At 46.9% G+C, this 18,923-nt stretch overlaps 1 protein-coding gene across 13 annotated transcripts in view; it reads right to left on the minus strand.

The window, feature by feature from the left end:
• The window catches only part of LOC114851105 (NACHT, LRR and PYD domains-containing protein 12-like), a 166,759-nt gene that overhangs the window by 130,846 nt on the left and 16,990 nt on the right, over nucleotides 1-18,923 (minus strand). For 9 of the 13 annotated variants that reach the window (XR_008694067.1, XM_055507079.1, XM_055507085.1 and 6 more), the window contains exons 5-8: nucleotides 14,440-14,665; nucleotides 12,117-14,013; nucleotides 8,247-8,420; nucleotides 7,260-7,433 (exon numbers count right to left, since the gene is read on the minus strand). The exons of 2 other annotated variants lie outside the window; for them this stretch is intronic. Coding sequence is in view for 10 of the 11 variants with exons in the window: in XM_055507079.1 (XP_055363054.1) it covers nucleotides 7,260-7,433; nucleotides 8,247-8,420; nucleotides 12,117-14,013; nucleotides 14,440-14,665 (2,471 nt within the window). In the remaining variant the exon portion in view is untranslated. The remainder of the gene's footprint in view (nucleotides 1-7,259; nucleotides 7,434-8,246; nucleotides 8,421-12,116; nucleotides 14,014-14,439; nucleotides 14,666-18,923) is intronic. 2 more of the 13 variants (XM_055507081.1, XM_055507082.1) reach the window with 2 other exon arrangements.

Genomic DNA, 18,923 nt, shown 5'->3' on the forward strand with positions numbered 1-18,923 from the left:
ATTAATATGTAAATAATTAATTTTCGGTATAAGGGTATGAAAACAGCGGCACGGTGGTGCGGTGGGTAGCACTGTCGCCTCACAGCAAGAAGGTTCTGGGTTCGATTCCCGGAGGCGGCCCTGGTGCCTTTCTGTGTGGAGTTTGCACGTTCTCTCCGGGTTCTCCGGCTTCCTCCCACAGTCCAAAGACGTGCATGAGGTTGATTGGCTTCTCTCCATTGCCCGTAGGTGTGAGTGTGTGAGTGAATGGTTGTCTGTCTATATGTTGCCCTGCGATGGACTGGCGACCTGTCCAGGGTGTACCCTGTAGCCACTGTAGCCAGCTGGGTTAGGCTCCAGCACCGTGACCCCGCACTAGGGAGTAAGCGGTTAAGAAAATGGGTATGAAAACATAGAGTTAGACCAGATGCAATTCCATGTTTGTCTTGTGCAAACCTGGTGAATAAAACTGATTCTGATTCTAAATTAATCATTCAGGCCCCAACGTATGCAATTAAGAGCTGCCGTCCTGTAGTGGGTTCTATTGCTAGTTTACTGCCACCAGAGGGTCTTCATCATTTCATAGCACAAAAAGAAACCAACAGCAAAAGCAGTGAAGAAGCTTCTTAACTTTCCAGTGTAGATGATAGTCAGCAGTTTCATTTTACCTGAAAAGGTACACTGGAAAAAAATTCTTCAGCTCTTCCTTCGGTTCTGTATCTGATCTCTTAAATAAGACCATGATAACTGAGCTCATAAACCACAGATTTCCTGCACAGACCACATACATGTGGCTGTGTTTTAAAGCTGCCCATTGGCTAGCACAGCTATCCAGAAATGTGGCTTGGTGGCTCAGTAGCAGAGTGTTGGTTTGGGGGCCGAAGGTCCCAGGGCATCGAATGTGTCCCTGAGTAAGACACTTTGCACTACAGTAGCTCCCCGGGCGCCTTGCATGGCAGCCCACTGCTCTCCACGGGAATGGGTTGAATGCAGTAGTCAAAATAAGTTGTTACATTGTATGTGATAATGACCAATAAAGGACTTCTTCTTCTATCCAGATTTTTGTAGCGAATTTAACAGCATTCTCAGTGTGATTAATGGATGTGGTGTAGGCAACAACACAAACAGTAAAGTCAAGGATGTGACAGCTTTTTGCTTTGCCTTTTGTTTTGTTATTATAGCTAATAAGCTCTCAACATTTTATTAAGGGAATGTTATTTCATCTGCTTTTAAAGTGGTTGCTGTATTCTGACAAGCCTTAAATACTTTTTAAAATGAGGTTCAAAACCCACAAACATTACTTGCAAGATTATTATTATTACTCAGGTAATACAAAGTTGATGTTAGAGTTTTATTATTACCTGAATGACTGACATGAAACTGTGACAGAGCTTTAGCCTAGAGATGCCCAAAGAAAAATCCTTTATCCTTCAGTTCTGCCAGAAGGGTGATCCAGGGTTCACTTCCTTCTCTTCCCATCACCCCCCACCAGATCTCAATTCTCTGGTTCGCAGTATTTGTCCCTGTGATGTAACTTCTCTCCGCTGCTCTGTCATCCATGTAATTTCTCCGTAAATATTGCTGAATTTCTCTGATCACAATGTTCTCAGTGGTCATGTCAGTCTGCATTAGCCTGGGACACCCCAAACAACAACACTCCACTGATTCTACAAAGTAGCCCTCTTTTGACTCTAATAACTCCTTGCAATGCCAGGGTTTTGATAATATCATTATAATTCATTCCCAACCTAAAACAAAATTCAATTATCTTTGAATTCACAGCCTCCGCATAACTGACTTTACCCTGCACTCTCACCTGCTGTATGTACTTTTCCCTTCTCATAAGTTCACACCCGCCATAAGTCACACTGTGCTCACCTTCACAACTTCAACACTTTGGTTTTTGTTTACAATTACACTGTCCGTGATCATGAACTTGCATATTGCAGCTCTACGCCCAGTTGAAGCATCTCAGTGGCTTTGGCACATACTTCCTAACAACATACAGTGTGACTTTATTGTGAAGGACGTCCTCATCAAATTCAGAACAGATTTCATTCATACATCATTGAGCTGATCAAGTGACCCCCCCCCCCATTCACTCACTTTACACCATTTGTTTCTGTTTCCCACATAGATAGTGCTCACCACTTTATTCTTTCCTATTTCTTGCGTTCTTCCTGCCTGCTGTCTCTGCTCCTCATCCCAACAAATTATTAACAAATTGCCATTTCTGAACACCTGTGCCAAATGTATGTTACGGATCTGATTATTCAAAACAGTTGTTAGGCGGTTAACCAGATTCATTTGCACTATACCCCTCTTCTCTGCAAACCGCAATGATTTTAAATTTGCCTGACCATCTCTCTCATTTACCTCTTCTTCTCTACCTCTACATCTCTTTGTTCTAACGCCACTAACATCCTCTTTTCTTCTCTCCTTTATTCTATCACTTCTTTGACATAATATCACTTCCAGCTAAGTCTAAATCTCCCCATATGCGTCCATTCACAGCATTGTCTGCCAACCCGCCTCACCTTTCTTTCTTCCGTTGGGTTTTTCATCTTGAATTGCTCACGTTGGCGACTGTCCGCCAACACCTTGCCTTTATTTCTGGCTCATCTGATATTTCTCAGTGATTATTTGTTTTTAATGTTTTCATTATGAATCATTCTCTTTAAAAGTTACGCCAACCGAAGCCCCGTCAGCTCAAGAACCCAAGGAAATTTAAACACTTTGCTAAAGGATCGCTTTTACTTATGTTTAAATACTGAATCGTAACTTCCAGGTTATTCTGTATTTCCTATAATGTTAACCTAGACAGCAACAAGTCTGAATCATCAAAACAGTCTTAACTTCAAGTATTTTTTTACACTGCCTTAACTGACACACACACACACAACCACTATCATTCAATAAACTCCCCCTTCACATACTTCACATCCTGTACTGTATAAAACAACTGTCTAAAATCATGACGTCTCAAAAAAAACATAAGACAGATAAGGAGATAATGTAAATTTATTTAGAAAATGATGGGTTCAGTATAAATGAAAGACATTCTTATTAAAAAAGGCTGTTACATCTGTTTTCTCTGTATATGCACATCTAAAAATAGTCATTAATAATCATATAGAATATGTCAAAGGGTTCTTGGGTAAGATACTGAACCTGGAACCCCTGAGTTTCCCCTGAAGTCTTTGGTCCAATAATGGACAGTGGTGTAACCAGCAGAACAGAACCATACGAGTCCAGACCTTTTACCGCTTTTTCAGACTCAAAATCCAATTTGCAATACATTTGTCAACTGGCAATTCAATAAGCAATATTGTCGTTGTAGTATATTTATGTATCATATCATATATTATTATATAGGTAGTGAACAATATGTTCTGGTCAGGTTAAGATGCAGCGACCCTTGCAGTTTGGCAGGGTCATTGTCTGGGTGTTGAAGTGTTGATTCAATACCTAGTTTCATTAATTTAAAGTTTTAAATAAAGACCTAATCAATTGCATTTCTTTTTCTCGTGCTTGAGAGGAGTCTTAATTCAAATGGGACAGTAGACAGCCAGAATGCATTGCATGATTTGTAAATGAGCTCTAAGAGTGTCAAAATTAGAAAGCGTTGTTCAAACTTGATTGGCCGAGGTTTAACTGTCCTAACCAATCAGAGCCCACTATTGCAACTCCAGCAAACAAACAGTGGAGCCGGCGTTGTAGCTGCCAAGCGCCGCTGAGGCTTTTCTGATGAACAGAATGGAAATAGCATTATTCCTCCACCGTCAGACAGGCCTGTGTGCTGCTGGGTCACCGGTGTCGTGTCTGTCTACCAGGAGTTCCGTTATGTAGAACCGCTCAACATAACACCAAATCACAGCGGTGATTGGGATTATGTCATATCTGTTGCATGATGTCAGTTTATTGGGTGAGCTTTTGCTGAGGTGACCGCGGGATCGAATCCCGTTAATTTTTTTCTAATTTCACAATATTTCAAAATATTCAACAGTCAGGTTAAACCCAAACAAGACTCCAAACAGGACACAGAAATTAAAATTAAAATTTGATATTTTTTGACAGAACATTGTAGCAATTAAATAAATAAAATTGCAGATTCACAAAATTGCAGACTGACAAATGTATTGCGAAATGGATTTTGAGTCTGAATAACGTTCATTGGGCGTTACACACTGACTTGTTATGGAGAGGATTTTAAAAAAATCAAACAAACCCAGCAGGCTTTTTACCATTGAATCTTAGGGTTTAGGGTTGAATGACGATTAGATCTTGTTTTGATTTTTGCCCTGTCAATGTTAATTGACAGGGCAATGTTATTTCAGCATCTTACAGTCAACCTTATATTTACAAATCTTATTTTAATGTTGATTTGTATAGACCTTTTCACAAGCATTAGCATTAAATGTTGTTTCAACATTACATTAATGGTGTCACAACAATAACTGACATTATTTCAACCACATTTTATCCTTGAAAGTCGGTTGTGTGCCTGCTGGGAAGAAGCACAAGTGAATGGGATCATACTATTAGTCAAGCTATCAAACACCCACTGCAGCCCAGGCTGCTGGTGAGCCAGCTCTGGCCCATCCCACAATAAGCAGAACCAATAGAAGGAGTAGTCCAGAGATCAGAGATCGTGCAGCCCGCTGCAGCCCTGCAGGCATCAAGCAAAGCCCCTGCCTGTAACATAAGGGAGGCGTTGGGCAGGACAGTAGAAGAGAAGGCAGCAGGACCATGCACCCTGAGCTGAAGATGGACCACCCACATACCACCAACACCTCATGCACAGACTGCCTCATACCCACATACATCTACTCACCCAGATGTGAACCTACCAACGACCAGGAGCCTGTGTGGCCCCAGGCAGGACCCGCGTTGCCAGAGCCTTGGGGAGGATGTCAAACCATCAATGTTAATACCACAAAGGCAAATCGTGGCCCAGATCAAAAGAGGGCTCTGGGAAGAAACTTCTAATTAGCTTCATAAGACATGAGACATGTGAGAGTCATCAGACAGGAGTCACCCTGACCCAACGTCTAAGCCCTGGGACAACAAATAATGTGTCTTCCTGAAGAGGCGCTAAGCAATATTTTTCAGATGGTGGTCATCTAAGATGGTGCTGTACCATATTAGTGAAGGGTGGGAGGAGACTGTGGTCTGTGGAATGCAGCTGCATTCACTGACTGTGGTGAACATGGAAGTAGTGAACCTGCAGACTGATCCATGGTCTCTGATAGAGACATAGCCAACGTTCTCTGACCAGGGTTTCCATTAGAAAAGCAGAGCCGTCAGTCTGGTCCCTCTCTGATCTGATTGGGCCAATGGATCTAGAAGCTAAAGCCCATTTGTTGTCCTGTAGCTCTTTGAGCCCAGGATGGTTAGAAAACAACAAAGCTCCACCTGGTAGTAAGTCCTCAGTCACTGACCTCTAGAGGAGCCTGAAGAAGAACTACAGTCAACACTGTCCTCGATATCTGACTACTGCACCACACACTTCATTTCCCACATGATCCTGGTGAACTGGACACAGAGCAGCTGGTCTCAGATCAGTTCACACTAAGAGTCGTCTCCACTGGTTCTGGTTCCTCTGTCATTCAGTCGTGGATGAAGCTCTGCTCCCAGTAACATGGACCAGTCAGAACCTCCACACACACACTGCTGCTGCTTCTACATCTGGATCATCTCCAGCTGCAGAGAGAATGAGAGCAGAGAGCAGATCAGTGAGTGTCTACAGAGACTCCCTTCATCATCTGTCACATCCAGGACAAAGAGCAGCAGGACTTCAGTCATGTTCAGAGCACAAGTGGAGCAGCTTTCTTTCTGCTCATTTTAACGTCTTGGACTGAAGCATCAAGTCTGCTGACTCTGCACATTTCCCTCCAGTCCACAATGAAACTAACTGGTGACTCATGGCTGTAGAGACGACTTCCTGTTGGTCCATCACAGACAGAGTCTCTGTGTGGTGACCAACATCTTCTCTGCTTTGAAACATCAGCTGACACAGAAACATGAGAAGCTTTGGAGCAAACTAATGACAGAAGGACACAGACACAGATGTGATGACTGGACTTCAGCAGAGGTTCTGCTCTGGACCAGCACCACATGGTTACTACATGGAACCATGGTTCTATCAGCCAGACTGATCTCAGAGCTGTGACACACATGAACCTGATCAGTAGTTAGTGTTGATGCTACGACACTTTGATGAGTGACTGGAGCTTTACAGCAAACACTGGATCTCTGCTGTGACACTAACTGAGTTTAGTCCAATACTGCTGAAAGCAGCACAGACTGACTCCAACCTCTACTGACCTCAGAGTCTGCAGTCCATAGTCTGGACTCTGCACCAGGTCCAGGAGAGCCTTCAATGATGAATCCTGCAGGTTGTTGTAGCTCAGGTCCAGCTGTGTCAGATGTGACGGGTTGGACTTCAGAGCTGAGACCAGAGAATCACAGCTGATCTCTGACAAACCGCAGAAACTCAATCTGAATAAAGAATCAAAGATGAAACAGTAGAAAACAAAGAGTCAGTTGAAACCATTCAGTGTCTCATGATGTCGTCATGTTTTTCTTTCAGTATTCTGTCACTGCTAGTGTGTAAAGCTGCTTTCTAGTTTGACAGAGAGCTAAGAGGCTCCTATAATAAGTCCAGCACACAGAACGTTCTATTTCATTTAGTTTATTAGAGGTGATGCATTTTTGTTTAATATTCATGATTCAAGAGCATTCTGAAGTACAAGTTCACCGTCCACATATGGCAAATAATCATGAGATTAAATATGTTTAACCTAATGCTAAAAAAAGGACAGTAAAAACATGCAAAACAAAACTTTCAATCATTAGGGAATGATGAAAGAAGGGATCCGCCGTACAAGCAGAATATCTTCTGGTTACTTCCATTAACACTATGACACTATCCTCCTCCAATCAAACATCATTCACTGATTTCTGACATTCTGGAGCTGCTGCTGATTCTCTCCTGCTTCTATTTGCTCCAAGCAGATTCTCTGTAGCTGTTTTATGTAAGTGTCTTCAAGTGTCTTAGTCTCAGTCAGTTCTAAAAGTCATAGTCAAACATCATAAAACATTTAAATCACATTTTCTCTATTAAACCATCGTCAACACTTACTGACTTTTTTACTTTGTTCCTTTTAGTCATTGAACAGTTGAATTTGATCAGTCCTGAAGGTGATTTGACCTCATGATAAACCTGCTACAGTTCACATCACATTAAACTCACACAAAACTAAAACATGGAGTCTGACCTCAGAGTCTCCAGTCGACAGCGACGACTCTCCAGAAAACCACACAGATGCTTCACTCCTGAATCCTGCAGCTTGTTCCAGCTCAGGTCCAGTTGTATCAGATGTGATGGGTTGGACTTCAGAGCTGAGACCAGAGAATTACAGCTGATCTCTGACAAACTGCAGAAACTCAATCTAAATAAAGAGTCAAAGATGTGGATCAAAGCATTAATAATGAGTCAGATTTGTCCTGATCACTGATGTTTAGTCTAAAATGAGCAGAGTGACTTTGTGCTTGTGTTGTTGTGTCGTCATGATCTCAGCTTCTACAAATCATCCACACGTCAGCACAACATTCATACACCTGTTGATGTCAGCACTGATTCACAAGCTGCTGCTGGAATCAGTAGAAAACCAGAAGTGTTGGATCAAAGACTTCATCTGGTTCCTTTCATTCATCGTCTTCTCTCTAAATCTGAACTATTCTGTGTCGTCTGATGGAAAATGTCCAAATTAATGTTTGGACCAAACTCCGAACTGACCATTTTTGATGAAGTGAATCATCTTTGGAACTGATCCCAGTCAGATGAATGTTCTCTCCTCTGGTTCTACATGGAACCTAGAACCTTCTGTAGCAACATGTCTGCAGCCTCATATTCATGCTCCTGTTTCCTGCTTGTGTCTCTACAAAGTGACATCATTGTCTGACAGAAAGCATCGAACACAGGTTGAAGTGTCGCCTGTTGATGGAGACGAATTAGACGCCACTAAAGATCCTTCAAACATGTGGACATGATTTACTCTGAGTCTCTGCTGCTGAGTCACATTTAACGAAAATGATGCCAAAAACTTCTGTAGCTTCATAGACTTTATAGAGTCACAACAAACTGTCAATCATTCCTGCAGGTTTCTGACACAAGTCTCTTTTCATTCTAGATTCAAGTGGAGATGTTTAAAGTGATGAGCTGAAAAACTGTTGCTGAGACATGAACTAGGAAAAACACTGACCTCAGAGTCTCCAGTCGACAGTGAGGACTCTCCAGTCCAGCACACAGAACCTTCACTGATGAGTCCTGCAGGATGTTGTTACTCAGGTCCAGATATGTCAAATGTGACGGGTTGGACTTCAGAGCTGAGGCCACAACTTCACAGTGAGTCTCTGTGAGTCCACAACCAGAAAGTCTGTGATGATAGAAAATATAAAGTCTATAAATGTGAAGTGACTGTGACACAAACTGACTTCATGAATGTTGATGCTGAAGCAGCGGTAGCTCAGTTGGTCTCATCCATCACAAAGTGTGAAGCTCTGTTATTTCCACCAGATCCCAGAGATTAGAACCAAAGTGTGTTTGGACAGAACCAGAAGAACCAAAGACAGATCATAGAAACATGTTGCAGACGCTTCATCCACTGAAAGAAACGACCATCAGCTGTGATCACACGTCAACTGTCAAAAGCTTTTAGCAGAAACTCATCAGAGCTAAAGTTTCTCTGTTGGATTTGGCTTAAAGCTCCATGTTAGAATGACTGTTTAGCGGATGGAGACACAGTAGGCTTAAGGCAGAGATGGTGCGAAGAGGTGCTTTAATTTCCACCCAGTGAGCAACATAAGGATAAATCAAAAAAACAAAAATAACCAAAAAATAAAGACAACTACAACGGCTAAGTGAAGTACCATCAGAAAGTCTCATGAAAGATGTGAATGCAGCATTAAGAGCGATCCCTACCACAACTATCACAGAAACCAATGAGCTGATATACATATAGCTCGGAGAAAAGTGAGCCAAATGACAAAGGGCCAGAGAGGTGCAATGAAAAGACTAATGCCCAAGAGGTATAGCCAGATGACCATACCTGAAGCACTCGAAACTGCCAAGCAAAGGCTACAAGCCTTGGCCAGCCGTCTAAAGAGATACACCAGAGACAACAAAGCCAGACGAATAAACCGGCTGTTCGCAACACAACCTGCGAAAGTGTACTCTCAATGGCAGGGTAATAACAACAGAGCAGACCCACCAAGACTGGAAACTGAACAGTACTGGAAGGGTATATGGGAGAGGGAGGCATCACACAACAATGATGCACAGTGGCTGGTGGATCTCAGGGAAGATCACAGCAACCTCCCTGAACAGAATCCAGTGACTATCACAGTGGCAGACATCCAACATAGAGTCTCAGGTATGAAAAACTGGACAGCACCTGGCCCTGACATGATCCATGCCTACTGGCTAAAGAAGCTCACTGCAATCCATGAGCGCCTGGCAGCACAAATAAACCAGCTGCTAAGGGATGGCACTCACCCTGAATGGCTAACCGAAGGGCGAACGATCCTGATAATGAAGGATCCCTCAAAGGGTACAGTCCCATCCAACTACCGGCCAATAACCTGTCTCTCCACAACATGGAAGCTCATGTCAGGCATCATCGCAGCTAAGATAAGTGGGCACATGGGTCAATACATAAGCGAAGCACAGAAGGGCATTGGTAAGGATACCAGAGGAGCCAAACACCAACTCTTGGTTGACAGAACAGTTGCCCAAGACTGCAGAGTGTGACACACCAACCTGTGCACAGCCTGGATCGACTACAAGGAAGCCTATGGCTTAATGCCACACACATGGATCACTGAATGCTTGGAGCTGTACAACATCAACAGAACTCTAAGGGCCTTCATTGCAAACTCGATGAGGTTGTGGAGAACCACCCTTGAAGCCAATGGGAAGCCACTTGCCCAAGTATCCATCAAATGTGGCATATACCAAGGAGATGCACTGTCCCCACTGCTGTTCTGCATAGGTCTGAACCCCCTCAGCCAAATAATAAACAAGACTGGCTATGGATACCGACTCCGGAACGGGGCCACCATAAGTCACCTCCTCTACATGGATGACATCAAGCTGTACGCCAAGAGTGAGCGAGACATCGACTCGCTGATCCACACCACCAGGATCTACAGCGCGGACATTGGGATGTCATTCGGGCTCGAGAAATGTGTGAGGTTGGTGACAAAGAGAGGCAAGGTTATCCACACAGAAGGGGTCTCACGCCCAGAAGGCCCAGATCTACCACACCAGACAAGACCCAAGGTGTAGACTGTGCAAAGAGGCCCCTGAGACGGTCCAGCACATAACTGCAGGGTGTAAGATGCTGGCAGGGAAAGCATACATGGAACGCCACAACCAAGTGGCTGGCATAGTATACAGGAACATCTGCGCAGAGTATGGACTGGAAACCCCAAGGTCAAAGTGGGAAACACCTCCCAAGGTGGTAGAGAACGAGCGAGACAAGATCCTGTGGGACTTCCAGATACAGACAGACAGAATGGTAATGGCGAACCAACCAGACATTGTGGTGGTGGATAAAGAGCAGAGGAAAGCCGTAGTGGTGGATGTGGCAATACCACGCGATGGCAACATCAGGAAAAAGGAACATGAGAAACTAGAGAAATACCAAGGGCTCAGAGAAGAACTGGAGAAGGCTTGGAAGGTGAAGGCCACAGTGGTGCCTGTGGTGATCGTTTCTTACCAGAAGCCATAGTAAATAGCAATGAACTGATTTCGATTCTAACAGGGCAACAGAACTGGTCGGGAAATGTCGTTAAGAATAAATTTTTCTTTTATAGAGAATAGCGTGCCCAGTTGTTCAAACAGATGAGTGACCTATGAACCGTGGTTTGACCAAACAATCCATTTGGCGCTTTAGATGTCATCAATCACGTGATTAGCACCATTTGGCACACGCCCCGAAACATTGTGCCGAACCACTCTGCTTCGCGTAGGTAAAACAAGCGCCGAAGCGTTTGTGTCAAACTGGCCATCCCTAAGGGTCACTCTCTTTAGCCACTGTAATGGAAAAAATTTAGCCTTTGTGCTATTTCTTATCCAACACAGTCGTCATGTGCTGGTTAGGTGCAATACTGAACTGAACATTCTTACACAAACAACTAATCTCTTGTGCTGTCGTACATCAAGTCTAAACATCTGATGTTCCATTTGACTGACTAATAATTTATGATACAGTATGTATTTGTCTTTTACACCCGGACTCTGGCTCCTTCCTATCTGACTCCCCACCAGACCCAAGGCTGTTAAAGCGAATGCATCTTGTTTTGGAAGCTCGGTGTTCCTTCCTTTGGATAACAAGACATGATGATGCAGAAGTGAGAATGTTTGCATTCTCACTCACGGCGAGATAAGGTGGCACAAACAATTTTATTGCTGCAGAGAGACATTCCACCAGAGCCACAGAAAGGGGTTAAAAGGCAGAAGCAACTTGCTTCTTGTGGGCTCTTTGCATCACACCTTCGTGGTGTGTGCACTGATCTCTTAGCTGGTTTTTGGTTTGTTGATGTGCACGATCAACATCCATGTTTTTTATTTGCCTTCTCCATTATTTTTATTTTCTTTATTATTTCAATAAATTTCACAAAAGGACAACTCTCTCATCTGCTTCTTTATGGAAAATTTCCACCACACCACACCAAGCAGTGCACATGAGGTGAGTACATGTAAATCAATGTCCATCTGATTCATTTAAGCCTGTAGATTAAAAAAAAACTTTAAACTATGATTATGGGTTGTATTATTTTTAAATTTCCAAACAATAAACAGTTAATGAATTGATGCACTGTGGAGTTTATTGATAATGGAGACAACCTCCATTACACTCCATCATGTAAAGAAAGGCAGAAGTTCCAGATATTCACAAACTTTACAGCTGCTTGATCTGATTCTCAACAAAGACGTTTTCTAGGAACCAGTAGTTGATGTTTTCACTCTGTGAACTTTTAGATTCTGTGTGAGGTGTTTCTCTTTAACACTGAGGCTTCAGCTTCATGTTGCTTTAGAATATTAATGATCACATTAATGTTGGACTTACTTAAACTTTCTGCAGTTCCTCACAGCTGGAATCAGTCTTCGTTGTCCGTCATCTGATGTGTTGTACTTGTTCAGGTCCAACTCATCCAGAACCTCCTCTGACATCTGCAGCATGTAGGCCAGGGCTGAGCACTGGATCAAGGAGAGTTCCTTCTCTGATCTGTTCTCTGACTTCAGGAACTCTTGGATCTGCTGATGGACTGAGTGGTCGTTCATCTCCATCAGACAGTGGAAGATGTTGACGCTTCTGTCTGGAGAGATTCTATCACTCTTTGTCTTTTTCAGGTTGTTAGTGATTCTGTGGATGGTTTCTGGACTGTTCTCTGTGTGACCCAGCAAATCTCCTAAGATTTTCTGGTTGGACTCCAGACAGAGGCCATGAAGGAAGCGAACAAACAGGTCCAAGTAGCCACTTGGACTCTGAAGGGATTTAAAAATGGTTCTACTCACGACAACCTCCAGAGATGAGAGAGTTGAAGTATGAACAAACACCTGTTTTATTTTTTTAAGGATTGATTCTGTGTGTTTGGAGTCTTTCAGGAAGTTCTCCAGTTCCTCGATCCTCCCATTGGTGTAACAGAGCATCATGTGAACAGCAGCCAGAAACTCCTGAACGCTCAGATGAACAAAGCTGAACATCTTGTCCTTGGTTTTCCTCCCTCGCTCCTGTTTAAAGATCTCTGTGAACACTCCTGAACACACTGAGGCTCCACTGACATTGAACCCACTCTCTTTCAGGTCTTCCTCATAGAAGATCAAGTTTCCCTTTAGCAGCTGCTTAAAAGCCAGTTTAGCCAATGACTTGATGTAGTTGCTGCTCTGTTCTGGTCCGTACTTGTCTTTAGTCCGATCCATCTGAAACCCCAGGAACTCTGCGTACATCTCCGTCAGGGTCTTGGGCAGCTCTCCTCCCTCTCTGGTTTCCAGCAGATCCTCCAGAACCGTAGCAGTGATCCAGCAGAAGACCGGGATGTGGCACATGATGTGGAGGCTTTGTGCCGTCTTGATGTGGGACATGATTGTGTTGCTCTGCTCCTCATCTGTGAATCTCTTCCTGAAGTACTCCTCCTTCTGTGGGTCAGTGAACCCTCTGACCTCCGTCACCACATCAACAAAGGCTCCATGAATCTGATTGGCTGCTGCAGGTCGTGTGGTGATCCAGATGCGAGCAGAGCGTAGTAGTTTTCCTCTGATGAGGTTTGTCAGCAGCTCATCCACTGAGGTGGACTCTGTGACGTCACGTTGACCCGTCTCCTTCTCACTGGTGCTACAGTCCAGTTGGAGGCGACTCTCGTCCAGTCCATCAAACACAAACAGAAGTTTGAAGCTGCTCTTGTCATAGTTGCTGTTTCCTGATGACTGTAGATGTGTAAAGATGTAATTCAGAGCCTCCAGGCTGATGGACTCAGTTTCTGGGATGCATTCATGAATGAGCTCTGACAAACTAAACTTCTGTCCCTTCAGTGGATTCAGCCGACGGAAGGTGAAGGGGAAAATTAGATGCATGTCTTGATTGGACCTTTCTTGGGTCCAGTCCAACACAAACCTGTTCACAAGGACTGTTTTTCCAATCCCAGCGATTCCATTGGTCAACACTGTTCTGATGCGTCTGTATTTACCAGGGGGATGTTTGAACAGGTCACTGGGCTTCACTGGCTCCTCTGCTGATCTTTGCTTCTGCTGTGTCGTCTCAAGCTGTTGGACCTCATGCTGTGTGTTGATGTGTGAATCCGGCCCAGCTGTGATGTACAGCTCTGTGTAGATGTCATCCAGACGTTGGTCGACTTCTGACCAGCCTGGTCTCACACACAGAAACTGGTCTTGGAGGTTTGATTGAAGCATCTGCTGGTAATATGTGATGGGCCGTGGCTCTGGTACTGGAACCATCAGATCTGGGTCTAACAAAACACAAAGAAGACAAAGTCTGAGGAGTCAACAAATGTCTCATTTATTGATTCAAGTCAGCCTGAAACACTAAAACGAACAGAAGAACTTTGCCAAAAACATCTGATTATTAAATCTTGGTCAACTGGTAGCTCAGTTGGTAGGGTGTGGACCTCGGCAGGCAAAAGGTCTGTGGTTCGATCCCCCGCCTCGGCATTAGGTGTGTCCCTGAGCAAGACACTTCGCGCTAGCTCCCCGAGCGCCGCTCACTGCTCCCTCAAGGGGGATGGGTCAAATGCAGAGAATGAATTTCCCCACTGTGGGACTATTAAGGGTTAATTTCTTCTTCTTCTTCTTTCATTTAACAAACTTAACCTCCAACACATCAGTAAATGTGTGATTGTGTCTGTGATGTTAAATGTTGTGATAAATCCTCTTACTCTGCAGACAGTCAGCCAGCTCCTCCTGCTTCATCCTCCTCAGGAAGTTCACTGTGATCTTCTGAAACGCGTCTCTGCTGCTCTTCCTCTGCTCTTCATCCTCACCATCCAACTCCTCCTCATCCTCCCTCTGACTCTCTAAGCATTCTGGGTAATCTGGACTCAGAACCTTGTGGATCTTCTTCAGCTCCTTCTTCACAAACGTGACAATGTTTTCCTCCAGCAGCTGGAACAGAAACTATATGAATGACCTGATCCAACTAAAACCATGGAGCCAAACATCAGATCCATGTTGGACACACTGACAATCCACTGGTCTAAAAAGTGCAGCATGGAGATGATTGAACTCAACAGATGAACAGTAGTAGTTGTACAGTACAGACCAAAAGTTTGGACACACCCTGTCATTCAAAGAGTTTTTTTTATTTTCATGACCACGAATTTTTCATGAAATTGTAGATTCACACTGAAGGTATCAAAACTATGACTTTACACATGTGGAAGAAATACATAAAAAAGTGTGGACTGAAAATGTGTCATATTCTAGGTTCTTCAAGGTACTGTAGCCACCTTTTGCTTTGATTACTGCTTTGCACACTCTTGGCATTCTCTTGATGTGCTTCAAGAGGTAGTCACCGGAAATGGCCTTCCAACAACGTTGAAGGAGTTGCCAGAGATGTTTAGCACTTGTTGGCCCTTTTGCCTTCACTCAGCGGTCCAGCTTGCCCTAAATCATCTCGATTGGGATTAGGTCCAGTGACGGTGGAGGTTATCTGGCGCAGCACCTCATCACTCTCCTTCTTGGTCAAGTAGCCCTTACACAGCCTGGCAACTAAACGCAAACCGGATGGAATAGCATGCCGCTGCAAGATGCTGTGGTAGCCATGCTGGTTTAGTATGCCTTTATTTTTGAATAAATCCCCAACTGTGTCACCAGCAAAGCATCCCCACACCATCACACCTCCTCTATGCTTCACGGTGGGAACCAGGCATGTAGTATCCATCCGTTTACCTTGTCTGTGTCGCACAAAGACACGGTGGTTGGAACCAAATATTCTCTCATTGTCACGATCTGGGTTTTGTTTCTCGTTATTTCCTGTTCTATTTTGTAATACTTCCTGTTCAGTTGTCACGTCCCGGTTTTAGAGCCGCCTTTATGTTAAAAGGACTTCCGGCTACGTCACATCACAGCTGTTCCCTGTTAGTACCGGCCCGCATTATCCACACCTGCACTTCATCTGCTATTAGTTCACTTTGTACTTAACCACCACCTTTGTCCTCAGTTCCCCGCCAGATCGTTGTTTGTATGTTACCGTTGTTCCAGTTCATTGACTCTGAGCCTGCCTTATCCCTGCCTGCCACGTCTGTCTGGATTATCTACTGTTACCTGTGTATGACCCCGGACCGTTGTGACCTGAGTTTTTGGATTAAATATCAGTCTGGCCGCATCTCCTTGTCTATCGTCTCATCGCTGTGCATGTGGGTCCGTTCATTGCCGCTCTCTGACAGAACGATCTGGCCAGACTTGGACCCAGCCAGCGCCAACCTGCACCCAGGTCTGTTACGAGTTTTGTTCCCGTATTTTCCTTTTTTTCCGTTTGTTTGGCTCCGTGCGCAAGTCACTCGCCGGAGCAATGGAGTTTTCCTGCCCGAGTCTGCCGGTGGATATTCGCGGAGACCTAGAGAGGTTCGCTAAGGCATACGCGGAAGCACACAGCCTTGAGGACCGTCTCCGCCACGTAAAGCAGGGCATCGAATTGCTGACGGCTGAGTTTTGGTGGCGTGCGTATCCCGGAGTGCAGACGTACTACGAGAGACTTCATTCGCTGCAGAGGGAATTGGCGTGTGCGCTGCATGCATCGTCCGCCTGTGTCTCCGCAGCTGCTCCTACCGCTGTTTCATCGCTTTACGTTCCCGTTCCTGTTCCTGTCGCCGCTCCGGCGGCTCCAGCCCAAGTTCCAGTCGCCGTGGCCTCGTTTCACCATGCGGACCCCGTTACAGAGGTCCGGTCCACACCGCTCCCAGCGCCTCAAACGACGGACAGTCGCAGCTGCCCCGGACGGCGATGGCGGAGGCGCGGTTCCAGGATTCCGGGTCCCGCGGTCTCGGTCATGGGGACCGAGCAGCCTCCTTCTCCGACAGAGGAGCCCCTTGATTCTCCGACTGACTGTGTCCCTCTGATAACAGGCATCCCAGACAGCGTCGCCCGACGGGTCCACCTCCTCTGCTCTCCTCCAGTTGCGTTTCTCTTTGCCCATCTCATGAACACCGCCGATTCGGCAGCAGACCAGGGCACGAGAGAACAATTGTTCGAGGAAGCAGCCGCTCTCGCCCTGAGGGAACCTGTCCTGCGTGAGGTCCTGCAACTCCCGGTCCTGCAGCCAGCAGCCGCTTCATGTCCCACCTCTCAGTCAGGTCAGTCGAGCCCAGTTCAGTCTCCAGTCCAGCCGAGCCCAGTTCAGTCTCCAGTCCAGCCGAGCCCAGTTCAGTCTCCAGTCCAGCCGAGCCCTGTTCAGTCTCCAGTCCAGTCGAGCCCTGTTCAGTCTCCAGTCCAGTCGAGCCCAGCCCCGGTTCCAGTTCAGTCGAGCCCAGCCCCGGTTCCAGTTCAGTCGAGCCCAGCCCCGGTTCCAGTTCAGTCGAGCCCAGCCCAGGTTCCCGTCCAGTCGTGCCCAGCCCAGGTTCCCGTCCAGTCGAGCCCAGTCCAGGTTCCCGTCCAGTCGAGCCCAGTCCAGGTTCCCGTCCAGTCGAGCCCAGTCCAGGTCTCAGTCCAGTCGAGCCCAGTACAGGTCTCAGTCCAGTCGAGCCCAGTTCAGGTCTCAGTCCAGTCGAGCCCAGTACAGGTCTCAGTCCAGTCGAGCCCAGTTCAGGTCTCAGTCCAGTCGAGCCCAGTTCAGGTTCCAGCCCAGTCGAGCCCAGTTCAGGTTCCAGCCCAGTCCAGTCGAGCCCAGTTCAGGTTCCAGCCCAGTCCAGTCGAGCCCAGTTCAGGTTCCAGCCCAGTCCAGTCGAGCCCTGTCCCAGTCGAGCCCTGTCCCAGTCCAGTCGAGCCCTGTCCCAGTCCAGTCGAGCTCTGTCCCAGTTCAGTCCAGTTCTGTCCCAGTTCAGTCCAGTCACGCTCCTGTCCCAGTTCAGTCCAGTCACGCGCAGGTCTTATCCCAGTCAGAGGACTCCACCTGTCGAACGGGTGCTGTGCACACCCGATCAGGCCCGACGTCTCCTCCGTCGAGCTCGGCAGCTGTAAGCAGTCATGCCGGCTCCGGAGGGGACGCCGTCCCAGTTCCTGTCGGCCATGTTGCGGCCGTTCCAGTCCCTGTTCCTGTTCCTGTCGGCCATGTTGAGGCCGTTCCAGTCGGCCATGTTGCGGCCGTTCCAGTCCCCGTTCCTGTTTCTGTCGGCCATGTTGCGGCCGTTCCAGTCCCCGTTCCTGTCCCTGTCGGCCATGTTGCGGCCGTTCCAGTCCCCGTTCCTGTCCCTGTCTGCCATGTCGAGGCCGTTCCAGTTCCTGTCCCTGTCGGCCATGTCGAGGCCGTTCCAGTTCCTGTCCCTGTCGGCCATGTCGAGGCCGTTCCAGTACCTGTCCCTGTCGGCCATGTCGAGGCCATTCCAGTTCCTGTCCCTGTCGGCCATGTCGAGGCCGTTCCAGTTCCTGTCCCTGTCGGCCATGTCGAGGGTGTTCCAGTTCCTGTCCCTGTCGGCCATGTCGAGGCCGTTCCAGTTCCTGTCCCTGTCGGCCATGTCGAGGCCGTTCCAGTACCTGTCCCTGTCGGCCATGTCGAGGCCGTTCCAGTTCCTGTCCCTGTCGGCCATGTCGAGGCCGTTCCAGTTCCTGTCCCTGTCGGCCATGTCGAGGTCGTTCCAGTTCCTGTCCCTGTCGGCCATGTCGAGGCCGTTCCAGTTCCTGTCCCTGTCGGCCATGTCGAGGCCGTTCCAGTTCCTGTCCCTGTCGGCCATGTCGAGGCCGTTCCGGTTCCTGTCCCTGTCGGCCATGTCGAGGCCGTTCCAGTTCCTGTCCCTGTCGGCCATGTCGAGGCCGTTCCAGTTCCTGTCCCTGTCGGCCATGTCGAGGCCGTTCCAGTTCCTGTCCCTGTCGGCCATGTCGAGGCCGTTCCAGTTCCTGTCCCTGTCGGCCATGTCGAGGCCGTTCCTGTCCCTGTCCCTGTCGGCCATGTCGAGGCCGTTCCTGTCCCTGTCCCTGTCGGCCATGTCGAGGCCGTTCCTGTCCCTGTCCCTGTCGGCCATGTCGAGGCCGTTCCTGTCCCTGTCCCTGCCGGCCATGTCGAGGCCGTTCCTGTCCCTGTCCCTGTCGGCCATGTCGAGGCCGTTCCTGTCCCGGTCGGCCAAGTAGATGCCGTTCCTGTCCCGGTCGGCCAAGTAGATGCCGTTCCTGTCCCTGTCGGCCAAGTAGATGCCGTTCCTGTCCCTGTCGGCCAAGTAGATGCCGTTCCTGTCCCTGTCGGCCAAGTAGATGCCGTTCCTGTCCCTGTCGG

Source organism: Betta splendens, chromosome 2 (genome assembly GCF_900634795.4).
Source record: "Betta splendens chromosome 2, fBetSpl5.4, whole genome shotgun sequence".
Classification (NCBI taxonomy): domain Eukaryota; kingdom Metazoa; phylum Chordata; class Actinopteri; order Anabantiformes; family Osphronemidae; genus Betta; species Betta splendens.